This window comes from Octopus sinensis, linkage group LG12 (genome assembly GCF_006345805.1).
Source record: "Octopus sinensis linkage group LG12, ASM634580v1, whole genome shotgun sequence".
NCBI classification, from domain to species: domain Eukaryota; kingdom Metazoa; phylum Mollusca; class Cephalopoda; order Octopoda; family Octopodidae; genus Octopus; species Octopus sinensis.
In genome coordinates this window covers 49,524,774-49,549,009 of record NC_043008.1, presented here as the reverse complement: position 1 = coordinate 49,549,009, position 24,236 = coordinate 49,524,774, and the positions used below count along the sequence as shown (strand labels likewise).

Genomic DNA, 24,236 nt, shown 5'->3' with positions numbered 1-24,236 from the left:
AATATAGTGGTAAGTATCCCCACCTGTCACGCGGGAGACCGGGGTTCGATTCCATGCTATGGAGGCAGTGATGTTGTTTTATAGGTGCAGGCATGGCTGTGTGGTAAGAAGCTTGCTTCCCAACCACATAGTTCCTGGTTCAGTCCCACTACATGGCACATTGGGCAAGTGTTTTCTACTATAGCCTTGAGTTGACCAAAGCTCTGTGATTGCATTTGGTAGATGGAAACTGAAAAGAAGCCCATCATATATATATACATATATATATATATGTGTGTGTGTGTATATGTATGTATGTTTGTATGTATATATATACAATGTGACCTCGTGTGTACCGTTGGCGATTTTTTTTCCTCTGTCTTCCCTTCTCTGGATCTTTCCTTCTATGTTTCCGATGAAGAGCTCCGCTCGAAACGTTAAACCCTCCTTCTTTCCTGAGCGTCCAATAATACTATATTTGTTCCACATCCTCGCGTTGTTGTGTTTTTTTGTGCTTTCTTGTTTGGATTAACTTTATGTATATATATACACACACACACACATATATATATGTATATATTTGTGTGTTTGTATTTGTCCCCCATCATCGCTTGACACCCGATCCTGGTGTGTACCTCCCCCATAAATCTTTAGAGATGCTAAGATTCAACTTGTATTGACCAGACAGGCATTTGAAAGCCTGAGATCAGTGCTGGAATTTATCTTTACACATACACACACACACACTTGCATGGTGTCGGGTGGGAGTGGGGGAAGGAATTTAAATTGCTTTTTTTTTTTACTTAAATCCTAGCATTGGACTACCCTGGGGCGCTTTACCATTCCATTAAATGGATGAATCCCAGCATGGAAAACGGATGTTAAAGGGTGATGATGATGATTCTTAAAAGGTATGTAAAAGATATCATGTGACCATGATTAATGGTGAGTTTGTTGCCCTCACGATCGCTAGATTGTAGGTTCAATTTCCAGTCTGGGTACGCGTTGTGTTCTTGAGCAAAACACTTCATTTCACGTTGCTTCTGTCTCCCTTTCTGTCAGGGGTGAATGTTGCCCTGCTCTCGCCTAGCCAGCGGGTGGTGCCATTCCAAGGCTAAAACAATGCAAAAGCGCATTGTGACCAGCGATGTGTAACATCTGATAGCCTGGTCAGTCATGTGATTACAAGATGTAAAAGATAATTTATTTTAATAGCATACTCTTCAGTTAGTAAATGTCTTTTGTTCCTTACACATACACACACACTTGCATGGTGCGGGGTGGGGATAGGGGGTAAGAATTTAAACTTAAATCCTAGCAATGGACTACCCTGGGACGCATTACCATTCCATTAAATGGGAAGGAAAATATTGAAAAGCATCAATACATTACAGAGTGACAAGGAAACGAAGAAAGTACTAGGTGGTCGTGGGATGTGCTAAAAACAACAGCTAAATTGTCCTTAAATCAAACGCCTTTTCGTCTGAAAATTATTTTGAAATTATAAACGGAAACAAATAGCAGATTCGGATTGTCGGTATTTCAGAACTATGATTTTTTTTTTAAATTCGAGAAAGAGTGGAAACTTTAGGATTTATGGGGAAGGTGAATTTTAAAAATATTTTTGCATAATCTGACGAATCCTCGTGTGAAGAACATAGATTCGCAAAATTTTTCTGAAAATTCCAAACAATAAAACAGCTATAAGGAGTTATGTGTATCATTATGCGCGCCGGCAGAATTGTTAGCACGCCGGACAGAATGCTGAGTGATCTTCAGGCTTTACGTTCTGGTTTCAAATTCCACTGAAATTGACTTTACTTTTCGGAGTCGATAAAATGAAGTCAAATACTGAAATCGATATAATTGATTAATCCTTTCCTTAAGCGGCGAACTGCCAGGAGCGTCGGACGAAATGATTTGCGGCATTTCTTCCGGCTCTTAACGTTTTTCAGTTCAATTCCCGCCTAGATTAACTTCTACTTTTATCCCTCCGGGGTCGATCCACTTCCTTCATTTGCTGTCCTTGTACGTAAACCAGAAGCTATTATTTTTAATTTTTTAGGACTTATATAGATTTCGAACTATTCTTCCAGCCATTAAAGTTATAATTAAATTTAGGGCCTTTTCCCTTCATCAATTACATTCGCTCGTATATTCCCAAACCCTTCAATAAAATACACGCACTTCTCTCAAGTTTTAAAATACGCGGCATAAAAAGCGAAGAAAAACTGGAACAATAATTTTTGATTTTAGAAATTCACGAAAGCTTTTTGAATTAAAGTAAAATTAACGTAGCCTGATTTTTGTCAGTTACAAAATGCAAAATTATAAATTGTTTAATTAAAAATAAAATTAACGATCAGATAACTAATTAAATAAAAAGAAAAATTAACAAGTGGCCCCAAAGCTTTGTCTTTTTTTCACAAAGTGCTTTGTTTGTTTTATTTGTTGGTTTCTTTTTCCTTTGTTTTTTTTTCCCATAATTTTCAGCGCATTAAGTTGCGCCCCCTACCGACAACTAAACTCAGCAACACACGAAGTGCGCCTTTAAATTCATAGTAGTTCGGCACCGAATACCAGGCGACGCAGCGATTGGTGGAGAAAACGACGATGTCATCCGTGCACGTTAGTAGGCGCCATATTGGTAAGGAAGAGTGAAAAAGGCGTCAAATATTCGATTGTTGTGGAAAGTTGATGGTGGTCGATTGGACGGCGAAGCTTTGGAAGAAAAAACATACGAACGGGCACTGCTTTAATTTATTTCCCCTCCCCTTGTACATAAGGCACGCACAGCCCCATCAAAGATGTCGTCTGAAACAGGAGGGACGGCTGTGTCGAGTGCCGCCGCCGGGATGAGTCGGGTGGAGTCTTCTTCCACCGTCCGAGAAGACAACACCAATAATACTTCTTCAGTCGACAGCACCGGACCCCATGCCGACACTCAGAAACAACCTCAGGTACGCGCAACGTCCCTTCTTACCCTGCAACCCTTATTATTCAACCCTTGCTCCCATTATTATTATTATTATTATTATTATTATTATCACCTCAGTGGTTTTTTTTTTAACCCCGGTATTTCAACTATTTCCTTTCAATGTTGTGTATATACATACATATATATATAATGTGTAAAATATATTTATATATTGTGTAAAATATATTTCTATTACTATTGAGCAGACTATCGGATGTTATACATTCCTGATCACAATGTGCTTCCATGCATTGTGGCTTTGAAATGAAGCCACCCCGCTGGCGAAGCGGCCAGGCATGCATATATATATATATATGTATGTATGTATGTGTGTATATATACACACACACACACACACACACACACACACACACACACACACACACACACATATATGTGTATGTATATATATATATATTAAATATATGTACATCACCCCCAATACTAACATATATATATATACACACAGATATATATGTATATATACACACACATGTATATATATACACACACACACATATATGTATATATACACACACACACACATATATGTATATATACACTCACACACACTGCTTTTGGTTGTCTCTTCCTTCTTAAACCGTTTATTCAGTTTTCTGTTTATATTTTGTCTCTCAGCGTTTAAATATTTCGTGCAAAATACAGGAAAGCAGTTTAAAGACAATATTTCACACTTATTTTTTTAAAAAATTACTTATTTAATCCCAGAATTGAAAACCTCAAAATTAAATTATTACTTTCATCTCAGATTCAGACAAATTATAAATTTTATATATACATACATATACATATATATATGATTAGTAAGGTGAAGTCGAACTGGACGAATGAATTAAAAATTGCATTGCTGTTAATAGTAAGAGATTATCATCAATATAGAACATAGAATGCGGTTTTTAAAATATTGCTGTACTAAGAACGGGTTTCGTGGGTTTAAATTATTATTTCATTCGACTGGACATAAAGAAACCCATATTTTTAGGGTCTGGGGAAAATTGAATGTTGGTGATGTTTCTCGATTATTATGGACAATCATTTGTCGAATTAAGGCGGTGGTGGTAATGATGTTAAGTGGATTTCCGCTAGCCACAAATATAAATAAATGACGTATTAACTTTCGATCCCCGATTTTAAAATAAAGAAGAAAAAAAATGCAACCGTAACATTGTGAGAGACATAGGAAATGTGTTTCTCACAATGAAATATTTTTGTTATGAAAAACATTGTTTTATTGTTTCGGCTCTTGGCTTGTTTCTGTAATAAAATTAGAACTAATTGTCGCTAAAAAAGATAGCAAAATTTCTGTTCTTGATAAGATAGCTACATCTGAGGCTAGCATAAGTAAATAGCTGTGCTATTTCTTATGGCCATGGTGGTGGTGAAAGTATCGATTGGTGTGGTGGCGAGTGCTACGATGTGAAACGTTTCATTTTGGCCCCTTCACACAAGACGATTCAGTGAGAGAAAGCGAAGACGGGAACCGATCTCGGTATTTGACCGGTACTTTATCAACCCCGGAGGATCGAAAGATAAAGATGGTCTGGGCGGGATTTGAAATCGGAGCGCAGAGGCTCGGAACAAATACCAAATCAACGCTTAATGTCTGTCGTTGAAAACGTTAGTCACGTGCTGAAAACATTAATGCTTGGCTTGCTTGAAATGGTAGTCAAATTTACCTCAAGTCACACCCTGCCGCCTTTGGAAAACAATAGACATAGATAATGTTGTTCTACATAACCTTAAAATGGCGGGATGGTCACGGCTGGTATATCTTCGATCAGAGCTGACCTTGGGCTGAAGAACTATAACCAGTGGTCGGTTGTTGAACTGACATTTTTTTCCTTAAATCAGTTTTAAGGAGATTGTAACAAATAATTGTTTTAAAATTCCTATTTCTCAGCTCAATTCAGGCCATGTTTTCAATCTTCATAAGAGACAATTCTGGATTAAATTTGGTTTAAGACGAGTCCCTTTATTGTTGGAACCTTGCCTTCTTTGATCACGTGTTTCTCTCCAGCTAGATCTCCTTGTTCAAATAAATATTCATTGATCACTTATATAAATGAGGTTTGATCTTGTAAAATTGCTGTACTGAACATTTTTTTATCTATCTTTTCAGTCTGGAAGGAATGTAGTAACCCTGATACATTACAGGGCCTCCGAGATTGGTGGGAGGGGTGGAGGAAGGTTTCCTCGGTCTGGAAACCTGGCTTTGAATGCTTCTAACAGAGTGGACTCTGTTAGAAGCCTCCAATGTGCCAGGTGGTGGGGAGTCTACCACCCAACTAGGTTATACCTGGGCTTGAACTCAGAACAAACACTGCAAGGCATCCATCAAACCTGACATTCTTACAGTCTCACCAATCCTTTGCCTTTCTCTTAATTCTTTATCAACCCCAAAAGAATGAAAAGTAAAGTTGACCTTGGCAGGATTTGAACTCAGAATGCAGAGAGTTGGACAAATACTGTGAAGCCTTCTGTCTGATGTTCTAACAACTCTGCCAATTCACTCTCTTTAACTCTGGAAATTTGAAAATTGTAGTATTTTTTTAAGTTCCTTTTTTTTTCTTTAACCCTTTTTATATGTATGTTTACGCTTAAAAAGGGTTTGCTGTTTCTGCAAATTTAAATATTTGCAGGAATTGTGGAGATAGATGTTCAGAAGCAAAATGGGAGTGAATTGGGAACTGTATGTTGTTTGAAGTCCAACTCACAATAGCAGGGTACAATCCTTTATTTAAATTATATCTAAACCCTAATAAACTGGTCCATAAATTTGGTAATGTTGTCATCCCTGCCTGAAGTCAATCAGTAGTATCATCATCATTTCGTTTTTACATACTCTTTTCCATGATGGTATGAGTTGGGGAGAGTGACTGAGGCAGTTCTTCTTCAACAAGATTATGCTGATGCTACGTAAAAAGCATCCAGTCCACACTTTTGAAGGGCATTCTTGCCAAAACTGACCTCGCCTGTGCTTGTGCCATGTAAAAAGCACTCGGTCCACTTTGCTGGGTGGTTGGTGTTAGGAAGGGCATCCAGCTGTACAACCCGTGCCAAATCAGACGGCAAAGACTGGTGCAGGCTCCTTCCAGGCCAGCTCCTGTCAACCCATGCCAGCATGGCAGGCAAATGTTTAAGTGATGATGATTAGGCTCTTTCTGTCCCCTGAAGCAAGGGGGCTCCTTTTTATAGCTGTTTTTGCTTAAATTGCATCACATGAGGACACACACACACACATCATGGTTTCCATTTCTTTGTCTGTTTATAAGTTCCACTTGCAAAGTAGTCCATTGTGTTTGGCTGTGTGTATGTGCTGTCTGTCTTTACTTTGACATAGATAGAAAATTCATTTTTCCAGTCATCAGATATCATTTTTCATTTTGCTCTTAGACCACATTCTACCCCTCCTTGCACATCTGGTTGTTTTAGGTGCACAAAAGCAATCAGGACAGACATCTGTAGTCTCTTTGAGAAATAACATTTCTGGTGCCATGAAAATATGCATCCAGTACATTCTGTGAAGTGTTTGGTACCTATAAATGAGGATACAGCCTTTTGTCATCAACATTAGCAGAACCTCCAAATGTATACTGACTCCCAATCACGGCAGCTTTTCCATCTATGACTGCATGGAGAGCAGACAGATGATGATGATTAACCTAGTGCATTTATCTAACTTATATCTTTTTTAAAACGAATTTTGTATTTAACTCTCAGTGTTTAAAGTGACCATATCTGGCCAAAATAGTCTACATGTTTAATGTTCAAACTGTCAGATCCTGGCCTCAATGTATATTTCTAAAAATATACTATTATATCATTGAAATTTCAAAGTTACAAGATAATGCATGATTAATTCAAAACCAATGCAAATTAATAAGTATGAAATTTGAATACTAAATGTGAATACTAAAGGGTTAATTGAAAGATTGATTAGTACTTTTGAATTGTAGTTTTTCATGATTGTAGCATTGCTTTACTACCATCAATCACTTTAAAGCCTTGACTAGGATTGCTTCATCTTGCCATCGGTATCAAAGATTGTCCTGTGTTAAAATAAGATTACTCTCTGGGATACACGGCCAATTGAATTTGGTATGGGAAATTAACCTAACATCAATACATATTACTGTACTTATTGATGACAATCTGATAGTATTACATACAAGTTGACCCAATTGGTGAGCAAGACAGTGAGTCAGATATTCTATTATATTCTCTCAATCATTGTTAGGAATATTTTTTTCAGTCAGTAAAAATTTTAAGCTAAATCAAACCAGTTTGTTAGTTTTCTCCATTTTTAATGTTCCTGTCAAACTCAATTCTCATAGTTGTTAAAGAAGGAGCGTTTAGATTTAAGCCTTTCAACATCACCCCCCACCTCAGACTGTCTCTGCTTTCTATGATACAAGCTTCCTGTCCTAAGGTGATCTAATTTAAAACCTATCGACATTTCTTGTAGATTTAGGTTCCAAACATCTGCTTAATAATGAGTTATTTTACTGAATTCATTATTTTGAAAGAATGAATTAAAACGAAGGTTATGTCTTCCAGCAGATAAACAGTAACAAAAGGGTCAACCCTTTAGCATTTAAATCATCCATATCCAGCCCAAATATTCTACCTGTTTTATATTCAAAGTGGCCAGATCCCTCCTCCCATACCTGCCCTACAATGTTGTTCTAAAAATAATCACATCAAAATCTCAAAGCTATGAGATAATGCATGATAAATTCAAAGTATGTGAATAAATAAGCATCACATTTGACAGAGTGATCTGAATGCTAAAGGGTTAAAGCAAACCTGTATAATGTTGCCATATTCTAGTAAACCTGGAATGGGTGCTTTTTCGATTCCAACCGACACTAATTCAGTATCTGCCTTTGGTTTATGGCTGTGACTCCTTAGTTTGATATCGTCTTTGTTTAGACAAACTATTCCCCCACCTATATATATATATATACACGGTTGCTGCCTTAAATTCCAAATAGTAACAAAACTGGTTTTTATTGTTTAATGTATTTATGTAGTGTGGAAAGATTGTTTTAATGTCTATTTTTTCCCATGCTTGTACGGATCAGATGAGTGCATTGGGCAGTTTTTTTACAGCTGGATGCCTTTCCTGGTGCCAACCAACACCTGTTTCTAAATGAGGTAATAATCTCTCTCTTGAACAAGTAGCAGCCTGGACATGTTTTCACCAAGAACTGGAAACAAATGACGCTGTCAGTGGGGCCATTGTTTACATCCAATGAACCTGTGAAGACAAGGGAAATGGGATCTCACACACACACTGGAGTGGGTTTGTAGTTTTTCTCTACCAAATCCACTTACAAGGCTTTGTTTGGCCTGGGGCTATAGTGGATGACATTTCCCCAAGCTGCCACTTAGTTAGACTGATCCTGAATCCATGTGGTTGGAAGCAAACTTCACTAGTTGGCTATAGACAAAAATGATATTTCTGCTGTTTTATATATATATATATATCAATTAGACTAAAAACTGCAGGCGATGTGTCTTCCTCCATACTTCCATTGTAAGATTTTCCTTTCTGTTTCATAAAGACCTGAACATTTTTAGATAAGCTACTTTAAACATATGTATCTTATTACAACACAACTTGAAAAATTTTATCTCTTATTCTCAGTTATATTTATTCATATGACTATTCATTAGACTGTGTAACTTAAAGCTTTCCTCTGATAAAACACTTTCCTTAACTAGGTGCAGTCATTTTCATTATTAAATTAACGTTTGTATTTAAGATAATGGTTTTCTGAAAATTAGTGAGATTTCTAATTTTCGTTGATTATTAAAAGCTATTTTAGATTCAAGAGTCAGAAAAAGAAATTAAAAATATTATTTATTACATGTAAAATTTTCTGAATGACTTTTATTTAAACTTTTTGTGACCACTTTTCTGAGAAGAATTCACAATTTCAGAAAATTTTAGAAATAGTTTCAAATGTACAAAGGTTTAATTAAAAATAGCTGTAGATTTGTGTACTTATTAATTGGTTTTTGAGCTATGATGGAAATTTCCCTTCTGAAATATTCATATCAGATTTTACTTTAAATGTGAACATTTTGATATGTGGGTTGGTGGCATTACATGTTAACATACACTGTGACTTGTAGTATAAATACAACTTTTGGCATCGTTTTGTTTTCTTAGAATTATTCCATTCTGACAAAGTTGGTTCATTGCCAGACTGTAATGGTTTCTCTTGTATTTTGTGTCTGTGTGTTAATAGCTAAATGCTTAAGATGACAAAATATTGGCTTGTGCATTCATAATGACATGGAAACTTTTTTCCTTGATTGTAAAAACTCTTAAAATTTATTTAGTTATTATTTATTGGAAGTTATTCCTTAGAATGAATGTTTTGGTTTATATTTTGGCTTGGCACTGTTGGGTTTAAACACTTATGGAGTAAGATAAAATTCATGTACAAGGTGTGTTTTAAGCAAAGCTTTTCACAAGCAAAAATTTCTTTCTTCCCTTAGAATTTAATTAGACTTGCCTCAACTGAAACAGCTCCCTCTATTGTTGATAGACCATTCTCAGTATTTTTTCCTGTTTTGAAACCTGTTTTCAGGGGTTGAGCACAGTTCATGTGGTGGGTTTTCTTCAATGTCTTCTAATGTCTGAAATCAGTGACATTTCAGGGTAGACTTCAACTTTGGAAACACGCACAAAAAAAAAGCCCCTTGCAGGGATCAAATTTTGATAGTCAGGTGGTTGAAGGATGAGAGCGACCTTAAGTGTTGCTAAAAGGAATGATGTGTGAATAGGTGCATTGTCATGGTAACCATCAAGATTTTGTTTGTCCATACATCAAGCTTTATTCATTGGTCTACATAGTGGCTGTACAGTCTTGTCATAAAGCAGTGACTGTTTGTGTTGATGGATCTTGAAGGTTTGATTTGAGGGGAATATCAATAGAGTGAGGTTGATGGAATGGTGTAGAGGAATAGACAATGCAACAAAATTTAGGATTGTAGAAGACTTGTAAAGGAGGAGCTTGGCATTCACATTCTATAACAATCCGAAAAGTAGGTGTGAAGTCTCAGTTGTGTGAAAACTAATAAAAACATTAATATCGATAAGTTACTGGGGTCTGATTAGTGAGAGTAAGTCTAGCCTATGTATGATGTGGAATAAGTCCATTTTTCTTTTGCTGTTTCTACTTTTTGGCTCATTTAAATTATTCTAGATTCTGTAGGCTATAAACCAAAAGTTCAACTGTTGTGATAAAATACATTATTATTTATACAAATTCTCACCCTTGATTGAATTGTTCTTCCCAATGACCTATAAGTTGCTTGCTGGAAAGCACTATTTGTTTACTTTATAATCTAACCCCAGCTTCTTACTGTAGCTAAGTTATAGATTTACTGTTTGGTAAAATCTTGTTAAAAATCCTATCTCCCCTGTGATATATCGTCTCCTGCTGCCCCTCATTTCACATTAACTCTTTCATTATGACATTTCTCTTGAAATGCACTGCATTTGTTGCAGTTTATTTTGAAAATGGTGCTCTTAGTAGGGTATTAAGAGCACCATCCGAGCGTGATCGTTGCCAGAGTGGCTATCAGGCCTCCGTGCCGGTGGCACGTAAAAGACACCATTCGAGCGTGATCGTTACCAGCATTGCCTTACTGGCACCTGTAAAAGATTTGAGCAAAGTCGTTGCCAGTACCACGTAACTGGCACGTTAAAGCACCCACACACACACACACACACACACACACATACATCTATGGATTTATCCAAAGTGTTTCCTAGCTTCTTGATGCCATTCTTCCACATTGGCTTGTCATGACAGCAAGTCTAGCTGATATTTAATGTGAATCTATCACGTGGATTGTCTTGCTATTGACAACATAATGGACGTATTTGCAGCACACTTTATGAATCTACAATATCACCAAGAGACCCAGCATGGTGAAAACTGCAGTTTGGAGATTGTGTCTTCATTGTGAGGTTGATATTCACCTCCTATTTCAACCTGACTCTCTCATCATATGCTTCTACCTTGTTCTGGACTGTAGACCAATGTTTGCATTATTTCATTTTTGCTGTAGAAAACTGTCCAAGATTTGCAAAAGTTGAACATTTGGGGAAATAGAATTTAAACGAAAACAGCTAAAACAGAAACTCCAATTAGCAACAGGAGCTTCAAAGGGTCCAGGAAAAGGATTATATTAGGTATGTAGAATAGGAGCATAGTACTAGCAGTGGGTGTGATAACACAAAACATAAATGCTGTAGTGTTTTTAGTTGAATGGCCATGGCTGGCAATAGGTTTCTATGGATGGCTTTGATGAAAATGTATTGTTTTTTTTATGTAATGTGATAATGAGGTTTAGCCCTAGGTTGGTCATAATTGAAATGACCTACGGTCAAATGATACTCCAACTGTCACCCCCCCCCCCCGCACTGTTGTCCCTTGTTAAAGTGTGTGGCTTAGTGGTTAGGCTGTTCTGATCATGATTGTATGGTCATTGGTTCGATTCCTGACCTCTTATGGTGTCCTTGAACAAAAGATGTTATTCCACGTTACTCTAGTCCACTTAGCTGGCAAAATTGCATTGTACTTTTATAACAAGAGGAACAGCAAGGAATGGCCTTGTTACAATGTGTGTCACACACTGAATGTCCCTGGAAACTATGTTGAGAGTAAGCATGTCTGTGGAGTGCTCAGCCACTTGCACGTTAATTTCACAAGCAGGCAGTTCCATTGATTGAATCAACTGAAACAATCGTAACCAACAGAGAACCTGGCTGATCCCTATTAAAGACGATAGTGTGTGATTTAAAGGAGATTTGGTTGCTTCTTCTAGCTGTTAGAATGACTACATAGACCCTGCCTTTGTGGAACTACTTTAAAACAAAAACCCAAAAAAGCTAATGAATATCTCATTTTGAACATTTATCAGGAATTTTAAAGTTTTCTTTGAATTACAAACTTTGACTGACTCTAACTATGTCAATTTGTAGACAATGAAAACTGGTTTTATGAGCAAAATAATTTCTTTGTTCACATAATTATAACTTACAGGGTTACTAGATATTTCTATTGTAACAGTGTCAGCCAGACACAAGCTGTATGTCATTAGTGGAGATTATTGTTCTATTGTTACAGCTTTTTTTTTTTTTAAGATTATTTGTTTAATCTGTTATATCTGCTGATATAGCAACTCTTGGCACCATGGGGTTTTACTGCTTCAAAACAGGCCTGTTCTCTTAAACATAATTTTTCCATGACAGTGACAATGTTAAAAGCACCATTTGAGTGCAGTTGTTGCCAGTGCCGCCTGACTGGTTCCCATGTTGGTGGCAGGTAAAAAGCACCATTCAAGCTTGGCTGATGCTGGTACTGCCTGACTGGCCTTCATGCCAGTGGCACATAAAAAGCACACAGTGGATGGCGTAAGGAAGGGCATCCAACTGTAGAAACTTTGCCAGATCAGATTGGAGCCTGGTGCAGCCTTCTGGCTCACCAACCCCCAGTCAAACCATCCAACCCATGCCAGCATGGAAAGCAGACATTAAGCGATGATGATGTTTTATCCTCTTTTTAAATTCTATCTCTTAACTCTTTTGATGCCAACCTACCTGCCCCTGGTTCTGTGATACAAACTTCTTTTTTAAAATTAAAGCTTTCCATCAAAATATATTCAATTTGTTTCAAACTCCAGCTTAATAATAAGTTGATTAAATTCTTTTTTTTCTTTTTAAATTACTTAGAATAAAGGCAATGTATTCCAAAAGAAATATGGTAACAAATAATTGCTTTTGTCTTCAAGAATTAAGTGGTGTAGTAATTTAAGCTCAAAAGCTTCTGACCCTATCCACCGTGGTTAAATAGTAAGAATGCTACTGGCCTTTGGGGGTCCCTGAGGAAACAATAGCACAATTATGATGGTCTGTATCACCAGATCACTGGTAAGATCCACAGATGGAGATACAAATTCCTTAGCCATCACAACCAGAATATTCCAGCAGGGCACATTTGCACTTTTTGCCTTTGTGATCACTTTGGATTACGTCCTCAGAACATTGCTTGACAATCTAAACAGTCTCACGCTTGTGAAAGATGGATCGATCAGACAACAAGCTCAAAGCCAATGGTTTTAGCTTTGCTCTCTCTTACAATGTCAAATTTCTCCCAATTATAGAATTAGCTGCAAATTGTGTTGAACTACTTGTTAATCCTAGTAAAACCAAGTTCATTGCTAACAATTATCAAGGACCCCTCACCAATATTAGCAGAGACCCCATCAATCAAGATGATGATTTCACGTACCTTGATTCTGAGATACCTTGACTGAAATTGATATAAAAACTCAGGCAGCCAAAGCATGATCAACCCCAAACAAACTGGACATTGTCTGGAAATCAACCCTCTCAAACCACCTTAAAAAGAATTTTTTCCATGCAGCAGAAGAGTCAGTCCTTATATATGGAGCAACGAACTGGAGTCCAGACTAGATGGAACTTAAACCTGAATATTAAGAGCAGTCTGAAAGATATCTTGGAGAAACCATTCCACTAAGAAACAAACTGTATGGATATCTCTTTCCTGTTTCCACCAAAATAAGGGAAAGGCACTTGTGCTTTACAGGACATTGCTGGTGAGCTAAACAAGAGCTAGCAAGTGACCTTTGGCTATGAGTGCCAAAGCACGGCTGTATTTGAGCAGATTATCCAAACACAATGTGTGTAGATAACTCACTAGAGACACTGGATGCCTACTTTAAGGCCTCCCTCAACAAATGCAGATAGCCTCTGGGTTAAAAATGTCCAAGCAAACTTGACCAGATGTTGATAAGTTTGGGGCTGATATATTTAAAATGTTTCCAGTCTTCATGCTTATCATGGTAGTTAAAACATAATCATGATTTAATGTCAGTCTTCCATTGCTGGCATGGGTCGGACAGTTCAACAGGAGCTGGTGAGCCAGAGGACTGAGCCAAGATTCACTGTGTGGTTTGGCATGGTTTTTACAGCAGCATACCTGTGCAGGTGGGAGTGAGCATAAAACTCTGTGGTTGAGTAACTAATTTATTGACCACACAGCCATGTCTGCATCTATTTAAATCCAGTAATTAATAATCCTATTCCTTTTCCACAATGTATATTGAGCTAAAGACCTGAAAATAGCTGAACAGATAGACTTAATGAGTTAATGGCCATAACTTCAACCACTGTACCATCCCACTTGACTCGGTTCCGTCAGTTTGCAGAATGAATGATAGCCATCTGAGAAAAGTGATTCCACCCCTGCTAATGTGGAAACTGGATGTAAGACATGCACGCACACGTGTGCAGGGAGTATTTAATGAATGCTTGATGGCAATGTGGTTTGGTTTATTCTGTTTATGTCTTGACATTTTGATCTCAGTGAGGCTTTACGTTACTGAAACCATCTCAGTTCAAAAATCATTCAGTGCCAATCAGCTTTTGCCATTTGGAATGGCACTTGGTCTTTTTAATTTTATTAAAGTTCAGTTTGAAATAATTTATATGCAGAAATTTGTGAGTACAGTAGGTGAAATTAGTGTGTTGCGGAATAGTCCATGTGTAAACTATGACTCTTAATGGTAATAGGTTGATTTAGCTGTTGTACCAGACTAAAAACTAGTTGACCAAAAACCCTTGAAGACTGTAGCCAGAATGACTGCTGTCCAAAGACTGGAGCCATTCGTGACAAATTTGGTGCTTGGGCATGCACAATATTCTCTTGGATCCAGAATCAGTTACTCACATTTTTATAGAATTCATTGCAAGTACAAAGTATGGCTAATATAGTAGCCACACATTCCTTTCAGCATGTCATGGCTATACCTTCTCTCTGTTAGCATGACTGTTGAAATGGTCCACTGCTGGCCATGGGTGAAATTGCAGACTTTTTTTTGTTTCTTTTCAATTCTTAATTTATGGTACTGGAACCTAACTCATGACCTTGTTTTTTAATTAGCACCAAATATTGGTGATTCTCTGGGCTGTGACCAACAAACAGACAGGCTGTTTATTATGTTAGTGTAGGAAGATTTTGTTATAATTGTTGAGTTTGTTTTTTATTTCTAAAACTTTCCTAGTTTGCTAACTTTTGCAGACATCCAAGATAACTGTTGAAATAATGTAAATCACTTAAATAGTAATTTCTTCAAGAAACGGACTGTTTTATTTACTCTTGTGTTTAAGGTGGCAAGCCAGCAGGATCATTAGTTTGTCAGTTGGAATGCTTGGCAGCATTTCTTCTTGTTACATTCTGAGTTCAACCCCTGAGGTCACCTTTTCCTTTCAGGTTTGATAAAATACCAGTCAAGTACTAGGGTCAGTGTAATCAACTTAGCTCCCAACTCAAAATTGCCGGCCTTATGCCAAAATTAGAAAGAATTTACTATTGCATTTACGTGTCACTTTTTACTCCCACTTTTAAGCTGAAAGAATTTGTCATCATCATCATTTAACATTGATGTTTCATTCTGGCATAGGTTTGACGTGTGTCCAAGGATCAGATCATGCTCCAATGTCCATTTTGGCATGGTTTCTATGGCTGGATGCTCTTCTACATGCCAGCCTCTTCACAGTAAGTACTGGGTGCTGTCTTTGTGTCATTGGTACTAGTGAGACCACCATGCAGCTTGTGGGTGGAAGTGATGCATTTATGGAAGGAGGCAGGAGCAGAAGATACATAGTTACTCACCTTTAGGAGAGAGAGAGAATGGGAGTGAGTTACAAAATATTTAAAAAATCCAAAACTGATTGTTCCTACAATTAAACAGTTGCAGTTGTATTTTATTTTTATTTTATATTTATATTTTGTAGGGTAAAAATGTCATAGAACATCAAGAAGAAGCCAAGCTAAAGGCCAAATATCCAAATTTGCAAATAAAAGGAGGTGGCTCAGCCTTGTTGCAGAAGCGTTTACAGAGAGGTGTAAGTATCTGTTGTTGTTGTTCTTATCACGCCCATATTTCTCTCGTGCAATACACACGCATACAATACTGATATTTAGAAATGATTCCTTTGATGAATAAAGAATTGCTTTCATAAAACCCATTTATTATTTGACGTGAGGTAGTGAACTGACTGATTTCATGTGGTTCCATTTATGTATTTGCTCTCCTTGAAGATGAAAGGAAAGGTTTATCAGAGTTGCGTGAGATCTGCAATGCTCTGTGGGGGTGAGACATGGTGTCTGAGGGAAAGCGAAATGGCAATTTTGAGAAGGACCAAGGGAGCAATGTGTGGTGTGAAACTACTGGATAAAGGAGTACTTGATGGAGATGCCAGGGTTGGAGGAATCGGTGGAACAGCTGGCAAGGGCGAATGGAGTACGGTGGTATGGACGAGGATCATGTCTTGAGACGAGTGCTTGAGTTTAGAGTGAATGAACCACGAAAGTGAGGTCAACTGAAGAAAATGTGGAGATTGGAAGGGTTAGCTTCAGGAGGGGGGGATGTCCAAAACTGGGTGTGAGAGCAGTTGCTGTAGGAGTGAGGGAGATCCAGCCACCCCCGCTAACGGGTACAAACCCGGTTTTAAAATACTGGACATCGATCGATTTCGCTTGGTCAGTTTTTTACTTTTTACTGTTTATCATTTATAATCATCGTTGTTTCAAATCTTGCTTTCCCATGCTTGCACGGGTTAGATGATACATTGCGGCAGACTTTTTTCAATGTCTCTCTGTTGCCAAGTAATGTAATATTCTTCCCTTGTCTGGATATGTTTTCACTGGAGACTGAAAACACCACTGTTTGTGTGTGGAGCATTGGATCAAATGCCTTGTTCTTTGTGTTTTGAGTTCAGATCCTGCCAAGACCGACTTGTTATCCTTGAGATGAGTGGAGGGGATCAATGAATTATCAGTCCAGGATAGTGAATTGGTCAAGTTGTTAGAACAGTGATTAGGATGTCTTGCGGCATCTGTTTGGACTCTGTTCATTCCGAGTTTAAAATCCTTTATAGACCTCCACACCTACATATATTTTTTCATAGGTGGCTGTTGGTACTAACTCCCTCCATTCAGTCACAAATACTCTATTCTAATAAATTTAAATAGGAACTTCTGAGGTCGGTTTTTACCAATGTTGGCCTCAGCAAAGTTTAGAGAAATATCATTTTATGTCCACTTTCTGTGCTGGCAAGGGCTGAACATTTTGACATGATCCAGTGGGCAGTTTCTCTGTTTTTGCAGGATTTCTATGGCTGGATGCCCTTTTTTCATGGGCCCAAAACCTCACAGTTGCAAAGTAAGCTCCTTAACCACACATCCATACCTGCAACTCTCTCTCTCTACATTTTATATATCATTGGACATGGATGCATGGTGTTCAATTAAATAATAATGTGTGTGTGTTTGCGTGCATATATGGGTAGAGGACGTCACCAACTGAGCAAACATGAAATACGTAAACGAGAGAGAGAAAAAATGGAAAACAGGACAAGTAAGCAGAGAAACGACCCTTCATTGGTTGTCAGCTGTCTATCTCCTCATTTCAAGCATTGTCGTTGAGTGCTCGAAATGAGGAGTAGATAGACAGCCGACAACTGATGAAAAGTCATTTCTCTGTGTTTACTTGGCCTGTTTTCCTTTTTTTTTTTTTTTGTCATTGTGTACATATTTAGCTTGTTTGTTTACGTATTTCATGTTTCAACAGTTGGTGACACATGCACACACACACACACACACACACACACACACACACACACACACACACGTGTGTGTTTATATATCTATACACATACATACAGAGGTTGGACAAAATAATGGAAACACCTTAAAATTTTAAACAAATTTCTTTTAATATGGGGTAGGGCTGCCTTTGGCAGTAATTGCAGCTTGGATTCTACAAGGTATGAACTTGTACAAAGTTTGAATTGTTTGCAAAGGAATTTTTGTTTATTCTTCAGATAAAACAGTCTCCAGATCTTGTAGTGATGATGGTGGAGGATATTGACTCCTTATTTGTTTTTCTAAAATGCACCATAAATGTTCAATAATATTGAGATCTGGAGACTATAGTGGCTAGATAAGATGTTCAACTTCACTAGAATGTTCCTCGTGCCATTCAGTAACAACTTTAGCTGTGTGAATTGGTGCAGTATCATCCTGAAAGATTGCATTTCCCTCTGGAAACAGTTCCACAATCATAGAATGAATCTGATCAGATAAAATGCTTAAATAGTCTTGACTATTATTTCTGCCATGAAGGGGAAACCACTGGGCTGGCAGAACTTTCCAAGATATAAACCACCTGCCAGATCATCCCAGATCTTCCATGTTTAACAGTTGGAAGAAGGCAGTGTGGGTCAAATGCTTCTTTGGGCTGGTGGTCGGAAATAAGGCAAAGGATGATTCGTCCGAGAAAATAACATTCTTCCACTGCTCTAGGGATCAATTCTGTAGGTTTTTACTCCATTCTAAATGCTTTGCAACCTTTGTTTTTGAAACTAGTGGTTTTCTGATTGCAGCCCTCCCATGAAATCTGGCTTTGTGCAGCTCCCGGCAAATGGTTTTTGTGGAAACTGGATTCTCAAGGTGGCCATTAATCTCTGCAGTAATTTTGGGAGCTGTACTCTTGTAATCCTTTCTGACAATTCGCCTAAGAGTCCGACGGTCTCTATTTGAAAATTTTGGTTTTCTTCTGGAGTTTTGTTTCGACAAGGTTTTTCCCTCTTTCTCAAAGGCTGTCATTACTTTCGAGACAGTACTTCTTTATACACTAAACATTTTGGCTGTTTTCGTTACACTAGTGCCTGCCATACAATTTGACTTCTTTGAAAGTCTGCTAGATCTATCATTTTAATGAATTTTTCTGATGATATCTGAAAAGAAACAGCAATTTTAGCAAAACATATTAAGCAACACTAATAATAAATCAAAAAATCATAAAAATAGACAAGCTTTTGATGGTTTTATAGATATTTCAAAATTATGATGCTAAGTGTTTCAGTTATTTTGTCCAACCCGTGTATATATATGTAGTAGGGTATTAAGAGCACCATCCGATCGTGATCGTTGCCAGGGCGGCCATCTGGCCTCTGTGCCGGTGGCACGTAAAAGACACCATTTGAGTGTGATCGTTACCAGCATCACCTTACTGGCACCTGTGCCAGTGGCATGTGTAAAAGATTCGAGTGAAGTTGTTGCCAGTACCACATGACTGGCACATTAAAGCACCCACTACACTCTTGGAGTGGTTGGCGTTAGGAAGGGCATCCAGCTGTAGAAAATCTGCCAGATCAAGATTGAAGCCTGGTGCAGCCATCTGGTTCGCCAGCCCTCAGTCACATCGTCCAACCCATGCTAGCATGGAAAGCGGACGTTAAACGATGATGATGATGATGATATAAAGTGTGTGTGTTCATTTTCATTGTATGCTCTGTAAAAGTCACAAGTTACAAGCAGTATTGTTACTTTTCCTGTCAGTTAATTCAAAGGCATTTGGAGTGAGTGAGTCAGCACCAGGAAGGCTGTTTGGTTGTCAGACAATGCCTCAATAATATAGTCATTCATCTAACCCATACTAGCATGGAAAAATGTACATAAAAACGAGAGACCAAATATGCAATGGTCTTCTTGCATTTTCAGTCCTTCACATGGCATTGGTCATATTGAGACTTTAGCAGAAGGCACCCAAGGTGCTCTGTGGTGGGACTGAACCTGAGACTATGGGAACACCCCAGTCAGTACAATGTAGTATTGTAAAGAACAGATGCTCACTTTGTTAGGAAATATTGGAGTGGTATTCCTTGGAACAAGAGCTGTGTAATGTCATAAAATATCTTCATGTGTCCATTTAAAAATGTGATTTAAAGCTATATTTAATGCCTCTTTTTGTTTTCTTTTTCAGTTTCAGTACTTTGATTCTGGGGACTATAACATGGCAAAAGCCAAACAGAACAACCCGTCAGCTCCTTTACCTGCATTAGAGAAACGCTATTTTCAAGATTCCTTTGGAGAGCCTATTCCCAAACCTCCAAAACCTGAAAACCTCCCTCCAAAAAAACCTCACTGTCAGACAAGCAAACTGGCCAGTGATACAGCAGCGACAGCTTCTTCTCCTTCTCCTTTATGATCAGACATTTTATAGTTGCTGGCTTGGGCTGCCTCTTTTCACCCCCCATTCCCTCCTCTTTTTTTTTTTTTTAACTGTGTGTGTGGGTGTGCGTGTATGTGTGTCTTTTTTTTTTTTTTTTGTTTTGCAGTTGAGCAGCAGTCATGATACTTAACACCCGTCTTTGCATTATTGACACATGCTCGTTTCGAAACACTAATGCAATTGCAAATTAATCTTGTTCCCTCCTCTCTTATTTTGTTGTTGTTGTTGTCACAATGCAATAAGTACCACCACAAAAGAAAAAAGGAAAAAAAAAAAAAAGCAAGCAGCCATTTCACTGCAACTGCGACAGGTATCACCTTTGAGGTAACCCTGTTGTTGTTGGAGATTTTTGCAGACAAGAAATATTCCGTTAAAACCCTCTTTCAATACAATGGTCATCCAGTGAATGAAGAAGATATTAGCAAAAGCGCTGCTACTGTACTCTTTCCTTCTTTTCTTCCCCACCAGTTTTTAAAATAAAATTATTTTTTCTTTTTTTTTTCCTTGCCTTTTCCTAACTCCACTGCTTATCGTTAATTAATTATCTCCTATATTTGATAACTTTTTTTTAATCTATCCACTTTTGGTGGTTTTTAATTTTTTTAAATTACATTTAAAGTTAAAAATAATTTTTTTATTTTAGTTTGTAAATTCTTGTCTTTTCTCATCATTGCTTTTCACACCTGTTCCCAATTGAACTGAATTTTGTTTGGAAGGAACAAGTGGGGTTTTTTTTTTTTAATATTTTGGTTTTTAGTGTATTTTTTAGCTTCACTTTATCTACTTGGTTTGTATATGAAAGTTGGTGTTGATTTCTAGCTACCTTCTCTCCTATAATATATATGTATATATATGTGTTTATGTATGTATGTATATATATATAATATAAGAAATCAATATATTTGGTTATTTGTTTGAAAGAAGTCTAAAGAGTGGTATTTTTATCTAGGAGAAATATATATAGCTTGAAGGGTAGCCAGGCTAATTATTGGCTCACGGAGATGTTTAATAATACTGTTTTTTTTTCTTCTTCCCTCTCTTTTTTTCCTGAGTGCTCTAAACTCATCTCCTATCCTTTTACTATAGTGTAGAAAGCTGGAAGACTAATAATTGTTGCATGATAGATGAGAATACATGGCATATTAATGTTTACAATTGCTAATATTGCAATTATGTTATATCAGTTGTTGGCATCAGTTGAATAAAAAAAAGCAAAAAAAAACCCAAACCAACCTTTATGTATATACATATATATATATATATATAAATGTAAATGATTTAATGTGTTTCTCACTTTAGCCATTTGATTTTTGGCTGTCCTGATTAAAGACGTTTTTTAAATTAGCTCAAGTGTTTCATTTTTTTTTCCTTATTTTATTTCTTTGTCTTTCCACATCAAACTTGAAAGAGGAATGTTTTGAAAATAGTAAAATTTATCCTCAGTCGTTTGATAAAAAGTGAAGTAAAACAACCTTACTTCAAGCCTTGCTCACTTTCTCCTTCTAACCTCTCTTTTTTTTTCCTGAGTGCTCTAAACTCATCTCCTATCCTTTTACTATAGTGTAGAAAGCTGGAAGACTAATAATTGTTGCATGATAGATGAGAATACATGGCATATTAATGTTTACAATTGCTAATATTGCAATTATGTTATATCAGTTGTTGGCATCAGTTGAATAAAAAAAAGCAAAAAAAAACCCAAACCAACCTTTATGTATATACATATATATATATATATATAAATGTAAATGATTTAATGTGTTTCTCACTTTAGCCATTTGATTTTTGGCTGTCCTGATTAAAGACGTTTTTTAAATTAGCTCAAGTGTTTCATTTTTTTTCCTTATTTTATTTCTTTGTCTTTCCACATCAAACTTGAAAGAGGAATGTTTTGAAAATAGTAAAATTTATCCTCAGTCGTTTGATAAAAAGTGAAGTAAAACAACCTTACTTCAAGCCTTGCTCACTTTCTCCTTTTAACCTCTTTTTTTTTTTTTTTCTTTTTAGCCCAAGTTATCAGTACCTTAGTCTTCTAATGTAACAGTATATTGCTATTAAGGGGGCACCTTTTTTTTTTTTGTTTTATTGTAAATAGTTTTGTTTTTCGTGCTTGGCAGTGATTTCATTGAACATGTCTGCCAAGACATTAGTTAATTTAACTTTGGAATTACCTGTCTGTGGTCACTAACTCCCATGTTTATTGCTTAAACATTCTACAGCGTCCTACAAAAGGACGCAGTTTGTCCAATGAAAAGGACAAACTGTAAATAATATTAAGTGATTTTTTTTTTCTAAACTGATTTTTGAGAAAGTCATTTACTGTGATGAATAAATGTCTTGAGAATCTTCATCCTAACTGATTTGATTCATTAAACAACTTACCTGCCTGAGCTTAGTAGTGTTGTCATCCTAAGTTAATAAAAACCCTTCAAACATATTCAGGATTTAAACCATTTTAATTGCAAGGTAACTTGTTCCTAACTTACTGAAACTATACTCTCAGAAGTTGGGTTTATAAATTGTTATAGCAACACTCATTCACTTTCCTAAAATTGTTAATTCAAATTTTTAAAAATCTTTCAACTTATAAGCATGTTCTCTTTAAAAGTCCCTAATAATAAGACTTACAAAATATGGATGGGGCTCTTTGCATAAATTTACATTTTTTTCCCTTAGTATAGCAACCTTGTTGGAGAAAACTTGGATACAGTGCAGATTGAGATCAAATAGTGAAGCTGACTAATTATCTGGAGATGTTTAGACTTTAATTATACAACACTTTACCTTCTATGCTTATTTGTGGCCATGTAAATAAGACAGCAATTGCTTAGTCCCGGGTGAGCTCTGACAGAGCAGGACTTCTATCAAAGCTGATTCAGTTTTTACAAACCTGTTTTTATATATGTATCTAATCCCTCAGATTTGACTTATTTCTAGCAGGCCAAGTTACTTAATAGAACATTAGGTAGTTCCTATTCTGTTCCTTTACTGCATATGGAATATTAAAACTGTTATATACTTTCCTTTATGGTTCCAAGGGCTGGCTGCTTTTCCTAAAGCCAACCACTTTACTGTGTACCAGGTTTTTCTCTTGTGTCACAAGCACCAGTGAGGTCTCCATGCAGCTTATGAAACTCAGGGGAGGGGCCTTATGGTAGATAACACAGTATTTTCTTGTAGGGGAGTTTCATGACTACTCGCATTTAAGGGTGAGGAGAAGAAATGAATCTAGTTAAAGCAAAGACAAAAATAGTGGTAATGCAGTGTCGGCACCTCAGGGTAAGACGAGATGAGTAGGAGTGGTGGGTGTTGTTTGAGAAGTTTGCTTCAGTTCTACAGCACTTCAAGAAAGTGATAGGTCAACCAAAACCTCATGACCAAATTTGGTAGAAGCAAACTTAGTGAAGCCCATTATGTTGGTCTGTTCTCTTTTCATGGTCAAACAGCTGGACCAATGGTGATAAAGCTTTATGGGATTAGGAAGGTGGTAAGGTTTTTAGTGAGGAAAAAAATGTGAATATTGAGTTTTGTATTAATAAATCACCTTTTGATTATTTTTTATAATTCCAGCGACGGGGCTTAACTCTCGATTAGCCCCACCCATATAGTTCATGAATTTAGAGGGTTTATATTTGCAATACTATCCCTTTATTTTCCATTGCATATGGGTTGATTTGCTATCTTACTATAATAGGCATTATGTCCATCTGTCAGTTCCCTCTTCACAGCCATTAGAAAGCGTGATTATTTCATGGATATTTTTTTTCTTTTTCCCTTGATAAATCACCTTTGCATTTTCAGTAAAAATTTGCCGACTACAAGTAACTCTGGATTTCCACTGTGTAGCTTGTGGGGGTCCCATCATAGATACAAAGGGGGACACAAGGATGGTTAATAGCAAAAATAAAATGGAAAAAGTGCATCAGCCTCTAGCAGGATTTGAACCAGCTATTGTGTACATCTCAGCTTTGTCAATCAAAATAACCCCTGGTACCAGAATATCCAGACATTCACATAGAACAGTGAGAGGTAAGTCTTTGTTCTTTTGCAACCCTAAAGATTCCACTCACAGCAAACAAGGCATAGGGCCAGACTTTAGAAAGTGTATTTTGACCTATGGCCAGTATACATC

At 37.0% G+C, this 24,236-nt stretch overlaps 1 protein-coding gene and 1 long non-coding RNA gene across 2 annotated transcripts; both read left to right on the top strand.

Annotated features, from left to right (window-relative positions):
• The first annotated feature begins 240 nt into the window (after positions 1-240).
• LOC118765624 lies at positions 241-21,449 on the top strand. Its single transcript, XR_005001486.1, has 2 exons — positions 241-272; positions 21,069-21,449. It is a non-coding gene; the product is annotated as an uncharacterized LOC118765624 (long non-coding RNA).
• LOC115217970 (cAMP-regulated phosphoprotein 19) lies at positions 2,603-20,708 on the top strand. Its single transcript, XM_029787700.2, has 3 exons — positions 2,603-2,939; positions 15,822-15,932; positions 19,856-20,708. Exons 1-3 carry the CDS (start codon positions 2,787-2,789, stop codon positions 20,078-20,080), a joined length of 489 nt encoding a protein of 162 aa, XP_029643560.1. The 5' UTR covers positions 2,603-2,786; the 3' UTR covers positions 20,081-20,708.
• Positions 21,450-24,236: the final 2,787 nt, after the last annotated feature.